The sequence below is a fragment of the Sarcophilus harrisii genome, chromosome 1 (assembly GCF_902635505.1).
Source record: "Sarcophilus harrisii chromosome 1, mSarHar1.11, whole genome shotgun sequence".
NCBI classification, from domain to species: Eukaryota; Metazoa; Chordata; class Mammalia; order Dasyuromorphia; family Dasyuridae; genus Sarcophilus; species Sarcophilus harrisii.
In genome coordinates, this window is record NC_045426.1 from 345,823,170 (window position 1) to 345,836,196 (window position 13,027).

Consider the following 13,027-nt stretch of genomic DNA (forward strand, 5'->3'; position numbering starts at 1 on the left):
TGAAGAGAACTGTTAGCTACCTCTCAGCCACCCAGCCTAGGAGAAGCTTAGCCCCAATCCGTTTCCCTAGAGCATCCTTTGGGATGACTCAGAATTGTTAGGGGGGAAAAGAGTATGGAGAGGGAATAGGATGTCCCAACATACTGTGCACTGGGCCAGGGCGGCTGAAATCTGCTGAATATCATCCACAGTATTGACACGAAGGGAGACAAGGATCTCAGTAATGTTTCTTCGCATGAGCACCCGGAGATGCCTCTCGTGACTGGCTTCTTCCTCTGAAGATGTCACCTGTTCATACTGACAAAACAGGAAGAAATATGTGCTTTATAAAAGCACATCTCTCACACACCTCAGATCCCCTAGTAATTAATGGTCTCTGATCCACAGAAAGCTGGGATTTTTTCATTTTCCTCTTCACATTCCTAGCACCTAGCACAGATAATTATTGATTTACAGTGGTGGTCAGGGAATGAAGACGGTAACCCTTTGAGATCCCTCCTTTATGAAATCAGTCTAAGTAACTCAAGTTAACAGTGAACCATGACACAGGTCAACCGCCCTGGCTGCCTCATCTCTTGACTCCTTCCTTGGTTCCCCATCCAGAATAGGGGTGGAGATAGCACTGACCTCATTGAGGACGGTAATGAGGGCCAAGGAGTACTCGATGACATGCTGGGGGTCAGCCTGTTTCACCAGCCCGGGAAGGACTGTCTCAGTCAGACTGTACAGCCAATGGGTAAGACAGTGGAAGCCAGCAGAAGGCTCAGGCAAGGTAATAAGCAGAGACCTGGAGAGCAACAGTGGGTAAGGGTGAGACCTGTGTGGCAAGGACTGACTGTCCAAGAGTAGAAAAGCTAGACTTCTAAACTGGACAGAGAATGGAGCAGATCCTCAGGGCCCTCCCCACCCTCTTCTCCAGGAGGAGGTACCCTGATTCCACATGGAATACTCATTTTCTTTTCATCCTTTCAATGCTCATAGCCTCAAACTGAACTGTATCTGGCTTGGATCACAGATGCAGAGTTGAAAGGGACCCTATTTCATTTGAACAGATTAGGAAACAGAGGTCCAGACAAGTTAAGTGGCTAATCTCATATAAGTAATAGGAATGGGAACTAGGATTCATGTCCAGCATCCTTCCACTGAATCATACTGTTTGTTTATAAACTCTTTCCCAAAGATTATCAAGTTTCTCCCAATGATCCCTTCTTCCAGCTATCCCAACCATTTCTCTAACGACTCCTTGGGTAGCTAGCCCAGGGCTTGCCCTCAGATTCCTTAGTACAGTGTACTAGCATGTAGCAGGTGCCTAATAAATGTAGAATGACTGACTGGGGAACAGACAGTCTTGCAATGTTCCTTCATCCCCTTACCTGTTCAGGGCCACCACAGCAGCACCTAACTGGTCCTGCACCACCACAGAGAGGTCCACAGTAAAGTGGGTCTTAAAACCAGGGGGCAACACAGCTCCATATGCAGAGAGACTGCCTTTGTAGATGCAGAACTCCTCACAGTATCCCTGACGGCAGCGCCGCAGAAGCAAGGAATACACCAGTGGGGCATCCTCATCCTCTGTGTCCCGCCAGCCTGCAAGAACCATGGTCCAGGATTAACTCTCCACGCCAGGAACTTCTGGTCACCCTCCCTCCCAGGGCCCCATCCTTCTCTACCCCCTACCACGGACACTCCATGACAAGAGTCCGTATCCTAGGTGGAGGATGATGATGGGGTCCCAATGGGAGGAAGAGAAGGAAGGAATAAACACTTATTAAGCACCTACTTATGTGCTAGGCGCTATACTATTATAATAATTATAGACACTTTACAAATACTATCTCATTTGATCTTCATGACAAATTCTGGGAAGTAGATGGAGTAGGAAGGGAGGAATGAAAATGGATTAAAGCCATAACTAGAAATTTGAGTGTATCTTTCATACGTCTCTATTGAAACTGCTCTCAAAAGTCACCTCCTAATTATCATTTCCAATGGCTTTTTTTGTCTTTACCCTCTGTGACCTTTAATTGGGTGGCAAAGTCAGCTGAAAGATTAGAAACAGAAGACAGTTCACTCTATGTTGCCAATTATGACAGGGACAGGTAGACCCTGGGAAAGGTCACCTGGTCCTTGTAGGCTGGGGCTGTAGAACTGCTTCAAGGAGAAAGTACAACCCCCAGTTATCAGCATCTTGGAGCAAAGCCCCATTGGTCCTGCCATAATTACGGCTTTGAGATGACTGCATTATGAACTAAAGAAACTTTGAAGACAACAATGAGGTGAAATAGAATTATCCTATCTGATGAAAAATAATAAGCAAGATAGAGCTCAGTGACAGATTTCAGAAATCGTATCCCCTCCTTGTTCCAGAACTCATTATCCCTTCTGTCTTATGTCTTCAAACTCATTTTCTCTCTACTGGCTCCTCCTCTCCCTAAGTACATACATTCTCAAGTCTCTGGGTCCTTCTATCCCATTCTTCTACGCATATTTCTCCCCTTTCACTGTCAATCTTCCTTAAAAGTTGTCCACGCTGGCTGCCTCTACTTCCTCACTACCCTCTCTGTCCTCCATTTGTAGTGGTTGGGTTGCCACTTCCACCGCTATTAAATCTACTCTCAGGAGTAACCAATGACCCCCTAACTGTTAATCCCAATGGCTTTTTAAAATTAGTTCTCACTTTCCATTATCTTTCAGTAGGTTTCAAGACTGTACCTTCCACTGAGCTGTCTCTTTTTCCCTTGGCCTCTGAGATACCACACTCTACTCATTGTCCTCCACTTCACTAACTGCTCCTTTATCTTTTCCTAGCTCTTTGATGTGCATGCTGAATACACTGGGATTTATGGGGCTATCCACTGTCTCTTCCCTCTCTATAATCTTTTTCTTGATAATCTTATTCACTTTTAAAGCTTCACTTATGCAGGAAACTCCTAAACCTGACTTCTTTCTGAGCTTTGGAACCCCATCTTCCAATGACCACATGATATTTCCACTTAGAAATTTCCCTGATACCTGAAATTCTATATGCTCACAACTAAGCTTGTCTTTACCCTTAAACCTGACCCTTATGACTTCACTATTTCTTATCACAATTGCTTCACATTGTCTCCTTTTCTCCGACTTATCTAATTCATTACCAAGTATTATTGCTTCTATTTTTGTAAAATATCTCATTCTAAACATCTCTCCTCTCTCTCCATTGCTACCACTTTACAGTAGATCATATCTTAGACTATTGCAATTGCTGCTAATCCATCATTGCTTGTATAATTTCCTTTATGCATAGAACTGGTTATATCATGGCTCTACTCAAAAATCTTCAGGAACTTCTCAGTGACCACTAAGTCAAGTTCAAACTTCCTTCTCTCGCATTTGAGGTCTTCCCTAAAATCATTCATATTTCCAGCATTCTCCTTCTTTCCCTCTATTTTAGCCAATGTTCACTCTTTGATCTCCCAACATTTTCCTTGCTCTCCTGCATTCACATCTTTGCTCCTATTGTTCCCTACTTTGAAGTCTTTTCTCTCTTTCAGGAGCAACCTTGTCTTTAAAAGTTTATACAGGACTTTGTTTACAATTATCTAAAGCACTTATCGGGTACCACTACTTATTACTGACACTAATACTTATGTTTTGCCCTCACCCCCTTTTCACCCTTCAATAATAAAAGTCCACCAGACACCACCCTCAATTTTATTTAAACTTAGCACTCACAATGCCCATCTCCCCCATGCAATCCCAAGATCTAGTAGAGTATTCTATATATGGTAGATACTCAATGTTTACCCAACGAATGAATGAATCAGAGATGACCTGAGAATCAGAATTCCTGGGCTCTCTCCCTAGCCTGTCTCCTTCACCACTACCCCAATTCACTGTGTGATCTTCAACAAATTGCTCTCAGTATGTATATCCCTTTGGAAAATGGGCAGAATTCTTCCTGACCCACATGAGGGCAACAAATGAAAAGGTGGGAATATTCTGTGGGGTGAAAATTCTTGGGGAAGTCAAGGGTGATTATACCTGGTGGCTCGGGGACAAAGAATGTCTCACCTGTACATTCAAAGTGAACCTTGGTGGTGAGAGCCTTGACGGCCTCATGGGGGAAAAGACGGCAAGAGCCCCCAATAGGAGGGCGATTGGGGAAGAGGTCAATGGAAGCAAATCCTTCTTCCTCCCCGGAGCAGCCTAATACAGTCAGGGTGAAGGTATAGCCCTCGCCATCGCGCAGCACACCTCGCCTCAGAACCAGTCGCATGCCTGAGCTGCCTGTCGATGTTGTCGACTCATCCAGTACTAGGGATTTGTTGCTGAATGTCTGGGCTGCCCATCGCTGCCAGGTGAGACAAATAGCCATGTGTATATATACAGACACTAAAGCAGACACAGACACCCACAAATACCAGTGACAAGTGACAGCTACATGCACACATAGCTGTGCATGCAGTCATACAGAAACTTGCAGATTCAGACTCTGGGAAGTGGAAAGAAAATGTAGCCAACCGTTCCACGTCCTGCCCTTGTGTGGCCCTCTTTTAAGTAGTCATCCCAGACTTGTCCCTGGCTCCTCACCCCTCGCTTAGAGCCACTGCTGCAGTTGTGGCAGGTTCCCTCCAGGTAGACGTAGGAACTCTTGCTCACTTCATACACTGATTGTGCTTTGCAGGAAACACATTCCAGAGACACAATGGGCACCAAGCCATTCCTGATCAGCACCTGGAGAAAGGAGAGATCAATAGAAAGTGTTTCTGCCTACATTCTCTCTCCTCTCTGATCTATCCTTTGTACTGATGCTAATATGATCCACGGCAAACCCTAAAAAACTGTATGAAGAGTCTGCCCATCTCCCAGGGGCAGTATCCCTCGGGGGGGGGGGGTATAATTAACTTCCCCTCATCCATGTCAACAGATGGTAAAGCAGCCAGATACCCCAAGGAGCAATGAGTATGACATATCCCAATGGACCCATGATCTCAATATCTCCAACAATGCAAATCAGAACCCATCCATGGACTCTTGTGCATGTTCTCCAAAAAAAAAAACCCCATGGAGTGAGAAGTCCAATTATTCACAGGTCACAATATCCAGGAAGTGAATCAGCAATACTCTTCAGGGCCTCTGATATCCATGTGCAAAGTAGAGGTAATACATAAAATAAACTCTAGGTCTGACCTAAGGTAAGGAGAAAAATGAAACTTTATATGTGGCTTAGCAGGGTGTAACTCCTCAATGGGATAAAGCAGTAGGTGAAGAGACTTTATTTAAAAACAAAACAAAACTGATTGTATATGAGTAGGGAGAGAAGCATTCTAAAACAAGAAGTCGCATTTCTGTGCAGAAATTCATGAACTAGAAGGAGGGGAAATGAAGGAGAACATTTTGGGGAGGATCAAGGCAGAGGGGAGCACAAGTGATGTTGTGCAGAGTATTGAGTATATTCTCCACTGAAGCCTTATCCAAAGCCCCATTTTGTCATAAAAATGATCCACGTTACATTAAAAATAATTATATAGACATATTTTTGATTTTTGATACTGGTATAATTGTTTTGCCATCACCTACCTACATTTTGAATACTACCCCTTATGAATAAGGTCATTTCATATAATAAAGAAAAAAAAAGGAAATTTATTTAAAAAGGGGGTGGAGTATGTCCTGTATTTACTGAAGGGCCCACTGTGCCAGCAGAGGGCAAACTCGAGCAAGTCTTCGTGAGTTTGAAAGGTTTAGAGTACTGTCCTCAACCAGAGGGAGTCATCAGCTGCCTTCAATAAGCTGAAGGCAGAAGGCAGCCGAAGCATAAGGGGAAGAAGGAAAGCTTTGACTTGGCCCCTGACCTTGACCACCTGTTTGATCTTAAGTAAACTGCTCAATCTCCATGGGTCTCAGTTTCCTCATCTGTAAAATGATGGGATTATACCAGATGATGTCTGAAGTCCCTTCTAGCCCAAGCAAGATCTATAATTCTATCACCCTGGAGTACAGAAATCTGAACCATTGTCAGGGACCTGTGAAAGATCCCATGGGAAAGAACCATTTTCACTTGAGGAATGGGCAAATGTTCTCATTTTCAAATGGGATGAAGCTGAATCTTTTTAACTATAGACTAGAAGAGCTTGACTTAAAGGGATATTTTTCAAAGCATCCAGAAAGGGAAAGGAATGATCATGAAGAACTAATATAGCTTGATGGTGGTTGCTAAGGTAGCTCAGGATAATGCCATAGATACAGCAATACATATGACAGTACTCTCATGATATCCTTGTGAACAAGAGGAGGGAGAGAAGAGTAGGCAGTTAGATAGATTTCAAAGCTTCTGAAAGAATGGACCCAAGTGGTAGTGACTAATGGGCCACTGACAATCTGGGAGGAAATATTCAGTGAGGGTGAGGTCCTTGACATTGTTCTAGTCAGCATTTTAAATCAATTACTTGGATGAAGGGAAAGAGGAACAAGGAAATAAGCATTTATTAAGTTTATTATTATTACTCTGTGCCAACCTATGGGGGCAGCTAGATGGCACAATGGATAGAGTACTAGGTCTGGAGAGAGAAAGATCTGAGTTCAAATCCAGTCTTCAACACTTACTAGCTATGTGACCCTAGGCAAGTCACTTAACCCTGTTTGCCTCTGTTTCCTCACTTGTAAAATAAGCTGGAGAAGAAAATGGCCAACCACTCCAGTACCTTTGCCAAGAAAACCCCAAATAGAGTCAGAAAGAGTCAGACGTGACTGAACAACAATAAGAAATGAGCCAAGCACTTTACAAGTATTACTTCATCACATTCCTACAACAGCTCTGGGAGGTAGATGCTATTATTATCCTCTCACTATTCAACGTTCCTATTAATGACTTGGATGAAGGCATTGGTGGTAGGCTGATCAAATCTGCAGATGACATGCAGCTAGGGAGTACAGCTAATATCAATAATTCACATTTATATAGCACTTTAAGGTTTCCAAAGTGCCTTTTTTTTAAAAAAAACAACAATGTTGTGAAATAAGTGATCTAGTTACTATTTCTGTTTTTAAAGATGAGGAAACTGAAGTTAAATGGTTCAGGTCTTCCGATGCTAAGTCCAATGTCCTTTCCACTGCCTCACACAACTTAACACATTGTATGATCATCAAGATCCACCCCCAAAATGGTCCCAGAAGTCCAGAACAATAGACACAGTCTAAGACAAAAATATTTAGGGAGAGATGCAATTATTTATATTTGCATGAAAAAATCAATGATACAAGGACATAAAGGGAAGGACACTGGTAAAGGATAATTCTTATGAAAAATATGGAGGGGAAAAAGAGAAGATAGTTTAATGAACTGTTGGAGGTCATGAAATTCCTGTTAAGGCATGCATTGAAGCAGATGATCTCTGCTTTTCTAGGTGGAACAGTGAATAGAGATCCAAGTCTGAAGTCAGGGAGATGAGTTTGAATCCAGTCTCAGACACTTTCTAGCTGTGTGATCCTGGGCAAGTCACTTCATCTCTTTCTATCTCAGTTTCCTCAACTGTAAAATGGGAATAATACCACCTATCTCCCAGGGCTGCTATGAGGATTAAATGAGCTCGTAATTGTAAGGCACTTAGCACTTAACAAAAGTGCCTCGCACATAGTAAGCACTGTAGAAATGTTAGCAAAGACTAGAAGGAAGCAATGTCAGCCCCAACCTCAAATTAAAGTCATCTCTTAATTATCTGTTTTAGATAATCTCTTCCTTCTTTGTCTTAGCTGTGCCGAGAAAGAAGTAGAATCTTCTGGGGCAGCTAGGTAGTGCAGTGCAGCCCTGAAGTCAGGAGGACCTGAGTTCAAATCTGGTCTCAGATACTTAACACTTCCTGAATATGTGACCCTGGGCAAGTCCCCAGTTGCCTCAGCAAAACAAAACAAAAACGACAACAAAAAAAACCCAAACCAAAACAACAACAACAACAAAAAGTAGAATCTGTCCCAGAGAAAGTGAAGGGAAGGGAGCAGGAATCTGTTTGAACATGAGTTTATATCTGAATGCATCATTAACAAACAAGAATCCTTGGACTGTCCACTATTTGGGCTTATCCACACTTGCGTTTTTCTTTTCTTCTTCATGATCTGGCAATATCACTTCCTCTCCAGACTATATAACTCACACTCCCTGAGACCTGAGCCTCTTCTTTCACCTTGTCAGAGAGAGGTCACCACACTGGAAAGTGAAGGTGTGGATACACTTCTAATTCCCGGACTTGGATATCCATTTTTTATCCATTATTTGGGTAGCGTTGCCAAGGAGTGTTGCCTCCCTGAAGTGGGGTCCAGAGAGAGTGGTACCCACCGTCTGATTGGTCACTTCTTCCTTTCTTCCTGCCTTCCAGACAGTCAGGTTGAATGTATATTCCACGCCAGCCTCAAGCCGCTCTTTTGGAATGGTGATCATGCTGCTTCCTCGGGGGCCAAAGTTTAAGGGACACCCTCCGGGGTGACTCTGTATCACCAGATGGGATGGAACGGGAAAGAGAGAAGTCATCAGACAACCGTGGCCAGGAAAGAGGGAAGAGACCCTTCTATATAGCTATGCTATTAGGGAGGGAAATCTCCTAAGTAGTTATAGCTGGTATCTGCCCCAAAAGGTAGTCACTTGGAAGAACCCCTTCTCAAAAACTCTGACTGTTTAGATTCTAAATTTTTAAAGGATGGTTACATGCAAAGACCAAGCTAGGGGCTCTTGACCACAAATTTTCTCAGGAGTCTCTGGTGGGAAATAGGTGCTAAATTGGTTTCCCACTGGTTATCCCTCACTCCACCTGTTAATCACTCTAGATACAGTGAGATGTGTGTATGGAGAGCTATCCAAAACCACTGATAATTTCCCCCCCTCCCCCAACCACCATGGTCCTGGGGTCCCTGCTGCCTCTCTGCATCCTCTGAAAAAACATCCCATGGAAACTCAACTGACCTTGGAGGAAGAGACACAGGCCCAGTGAAAGCTGAGGAGGGTCTGGTCACCATCCTCTAGATTGGGGTCATAAGATTTGCCGCCATCGAGCACCAGATCCCGTGTGTTGGACCAGACTCTGTAGGAGCCCCCGTCAATGATGGGCACCAGCCGGCCAGGCGTCACAGTGACATTGGCCTGAATGCTGCGGGATAAGGGCGTATCGCCGAAGGACACCACAAAGACAAAGCAGTAGTCGCCCACGGCCAGGGCCAGCCGCGGCACCACCAGCTGAGGCCGGCTCACGTCCACGCCGGGCAGGGGCACGTGGGCGGAGCGCCGGTAGTGGAGGCAGCTGGCCGCCCGGTACACCTGCCAGTGGTATTCAGTCTGGTAGGTGACACAACCCCGCAAGTTGATGTGCGCCTCCAGATAACTGCGCTGAGACCTCCGCATCACCACCTGGGTGGGCAGGGCCACCTCCACCTCCGGCTCCTCACACTCCAGCACCCGCACTGTCACCGTGGCCTTGGCCACCAAGAAGCTAACCAGGTTGGAGGCGTTGACCTGGATGTGGTAGTCCCCAGGAAGCAGGTAAGTGTGGTTGGACAAGGGCGTGGAAGTCACTTGGGCCTGAGACCCGTCTCCAAAATCCCAGTGATAGGAGACCCGCCGGGGGCTGGGCATTGTGGCTGCCTCAAACTGGGCTGACCGGTTTGTGAAGCAGCTCCCGGGATGGAGATCCACTGCTTGGATGAGGTCCTGAACCTCGATGGTCCTGGTGAGGTTCACACTGCCCAGGTCATTGAAGGCACGGACATGGATCTCCAGGTGGCCAGCGGCCACAGGGGTGTAAGCCACCTCTCGGCCGGAGAGGATGACGAGGGAGTCCCCCTGCACCTTCTGTAGGGAGAAATCCCAGGCGTATGAGACACGTGACCCCCTCTGCACTCGGGCTGTGAAGTTCCTCTCCCCACCTGTCGGTATACCAAGCTCACAGCAGCCCACAATCTGCAGCCCTGCAATGGCTTCCAGGACCGATATGCGCACCTGGACCTGCTCCCAGCTCACATGATTCTCCGCCTGCACAGTCACCATATAGTCGCCCACTTTGGGGAAACTATGGGAGAAGTTGGGTCCGCCCAGAGCCGTGGGGGCCCCCCCACTAATCAGGAGCCGATAACTGATATCCGAGCCCAAGGCCAGGCGGATGCTGAAATGGACCCTTTCCCCTGGTTCTACCACCCGGCTGCTCGCCCAGAGCTCCAGACCCTGGATGGGGTCCTCCACGGTGATGTTGCAGCTGGCTGCGGTCCAGCTGACAGCATTGGAGGCGTTCAGGCGGATGGAGAAGGCACCGGCATTGGGGAAGACTTCCGTCATTCTCTGGCCACTCTTGGTACTGTCTAGCACCTCCCACGACCAGCTCACATTGCTCCCGTGCTCCAGATCCCCCCAGAAGTGAACGGCAGAACCAGAGACCACAAAACTGTGGCCCAACTCCCCACACCTGACACCGAGGCCAGCCACGGGCTCCTGCACATCCACGAAGATCGTGCCGTTGACTGAGCTGAGTGGGTTCTTGGCTACGACAGTGACTGCCCACAGCCCAGGGCTAGGGAACGAGTGGGTGATGGACGGGTCAGCAGCTTCCACCTGGACTCCCTCTTGCAGGAGCCAGACATAGGTGATCCCCGTGCCGCTGGACAGCGCGGCGCTGATGTTGACAGACGTGTTCACAGCCACGGGGTTGGGGGAGGCAGACAGGGCCAGCTGCCCCACGTTCTCCACAAACTCGAACGTCCTGTTGACCACAGCACTCCCCAGCATGTTGACGGCCCTCAGCTGGACGTGGTACGTGCCAGCCTCAGGGATGGTCAGTGGGAAGACCTTGCCCTGGGCAGCGTGGATGAGAGTGCCGTCCTGCTGCACTGTCCAGCTGTAGGAGATGTTGGTGCCATCCCTCACTGCAGCCTGCAGCTGGAGAGTGCGGTTGGTAGGGAAGCAGTCCCGGTCCCCCGTGCCCAGCATCTGAAGCCCCTCAATCTGCTGCAGCACATAGATGAAGATGCTGTCCTGCAGGGAACTGACCTCGTTTTCGGCTGTGACAATGATGTTGAAGGTGCCCACAGAGCGGAACGTGTATGAGATGGTGGAGGAGCCTGGGATGGGAGTGCAGCGGTCGCACAGGACCCAGGAGTAGTGCACGTCGCTCCCCGCCTGCAGCGTGGTGCTGAAGCTCACCGAGCCATTCAGGGGCACCACGGTCCGGCTGGCGTTGACACTCAGGCCCTGCACCCGCCTCTTGACGGTGACGTTGAGTTGGGATTCGCTGTGACTCACCTCGTTCCAGCCCAGCACGCTGACCGTGTAGGTGCCCGTGCAGTTGAAGGCGTGGACAACCTGTGGGCTCTCCTGCCTCCGGCCATCCCCCAGGTCCCAGCTGTAGCTGGCTGGGCTCCCGCTGCCCTTCACTGAGAACAGGTAGGGCTGGTTTAGCTCCAGCACGTGTGAGCCATTGACCTCGATGCTGCTGATGCCCACGGGCTCTTGCACCTCCACGAAGGCCGTGTCATTGTCTGAGGACACGTTGTTGGACACCGTCACTGTGACCAGGTAGATCCCGGGGACCTTGTAAGTGTAGCTCACCTCTGTGCCCCCTGAGCGGGCGGAGTCATTGGCCCCAAAATCCCAGGAGAAGTGGTAGAAAAACGGAGGGAAGGCCTGTACCTCCAGCCTGGCTTCCTCCCCAAGCTTCACAAACTGCCTCTCAGGGCGCAGGGTGACGTTGCTGACCTCCGGCTCCACACAGACGCTGGTGAAGTAATGGGCCTTGTTGACTAGGCTGGACAGGACCAGCGAGAGCGGGAAAGTCCCACTGCGGGTGAAGTTATGGGTGACCGTGGGGTGACCGTGAACAGTGGCATTGGACGAGCCGTCACCAAAAGTCCAGTCAAAGACATAGTGCGTATAGTCCCCAGTCACGTGGGCCGTTAGCTGGACCTCGGGCTGCTCAGGGATACAGGATGCAGGCTCGATCTTCAGCACTTCCAGGACAAAGATGTGGACGGGCAGGAGCTGGGAGGCAGAGCTGACAGGATTGGCCGCGGTCACCCTGAGGGTGCAGTTCTCATCCTGCAAGTAGACATGCTGGACAGAAGGCTCTGGGCCAGTCAGGACCGTGCCGTCTCCCATATCAAAGGTCCAAGTGATGTTGTCCCCAGCTTCCACTGAAGCATTGACAGTGACAGCCATGCCCTTTTCTGTGGCTGCAATCGGGCTCACGCGCAAGCCCCGAATCTCCTCAAAGACCCGGACAGAGAGGTCTGCTCTCACACTGCTCACGGTGTTGTTGACCATCAGGCTGATGTTATACACCCCTCGGTACCCATAGGCATGGCTGACTGCCGGCTCACTCCTCAGCACCACTGGGGAGCCGTCCCCAAAGTCCCACGTGTACGAGACCCCAGTCGGAGAGGGCAGCGGGCGTGGGGTAAAGGTGATGGGGCGGCCCACCACCAGGGCGCCACCGTCTGTCTCCACGGTGACGTGGGGCAAGGAAGCCCGCACGCTCAGGGGCAACTGCTGGGTCAAATTCTCAAAGGTGTTGAACACAAACACTGTGAGGTTATAGTCACCTGAAGGGGAGAGAGATGGGAAAGAAAAGAGGCGATCAGTCAATCAGCGCACATTTTAAAAGAACCTATGGTGTGCCAGGTCTAGAGTTAGGAGGACCCGATTTCAAAACTCCCTCAGATACTCATGAGCTGTGTGCCCCCAGACAGGACACTTAACCCTGATTTCCCCCCTTCCAAAAGAGAAGTGACAGTTAACATTCTATTGGAGGCAGCAACACAGTACAGTGGAAAGAGCACTGGCTCCAGGGGCAGAAGACTTGGATTCACACCTTACAACTATGGGTGACCATCATTTGTAATATAAGGTAGCTGATGTATATATGACCTCTGAGGTCCTTTCCTTCTCAAAGGATGTATAGTCCTGGATACAAATCTAAGTCCATTAAAATGTATGCAAAATAAATCCAAGGGAGTGTCAGGAAAGAACTCAGACAACCGGTGATCCTGAAGAAGGAATCAAAGGGGAGAGAACTGC

The 13,027-nt window shown here is 48.2% G+C and overlaps 1 protein-coding gene across 2 annotated transcripts in view; it reads right to left on the reverse strand.

Annotated features, from left to right (window-relative positions):
• The window catches only part of PKD1 (polycystin 1, transient receptor potential channel interacting), a 117,785-nt gene that overhangs the window by 25,912 nt on the left and 78,846 nt on the right, over positions 1–13,027 (reverse strand). For both annotated transcript variants that reach the window (XM_031945836.1, XM_031945835.1), the window contains exons 15-21: positions 8,936–12,552; positions 8,315–8,464; positions 4,573–4,716; positions 4,054–4,333; positions 1,374–1,587; positions 628–787; positions 145–297 (exon numbers count right to left, since the gene is read on the reverse strand). In XM_031945836.1, coding sequence (XP_031801696.1) covers positions 145–297; positions 628–787; positions 1,374–1,587; positions 4,054–4,333; positions 4,573–4,716; positions 8,315–8,464; positions 8,936–12,552 — 4,718 coding nt within the window. The remainder of the gene's footprint in view (positions 1–144; positions 298–627; positions 788–1,373; positions 1,588–4,053; positions 4,334–4,572; positions 4,717–8,314; positions 8,465–8,935; positions 12,553–13,027) is intronic.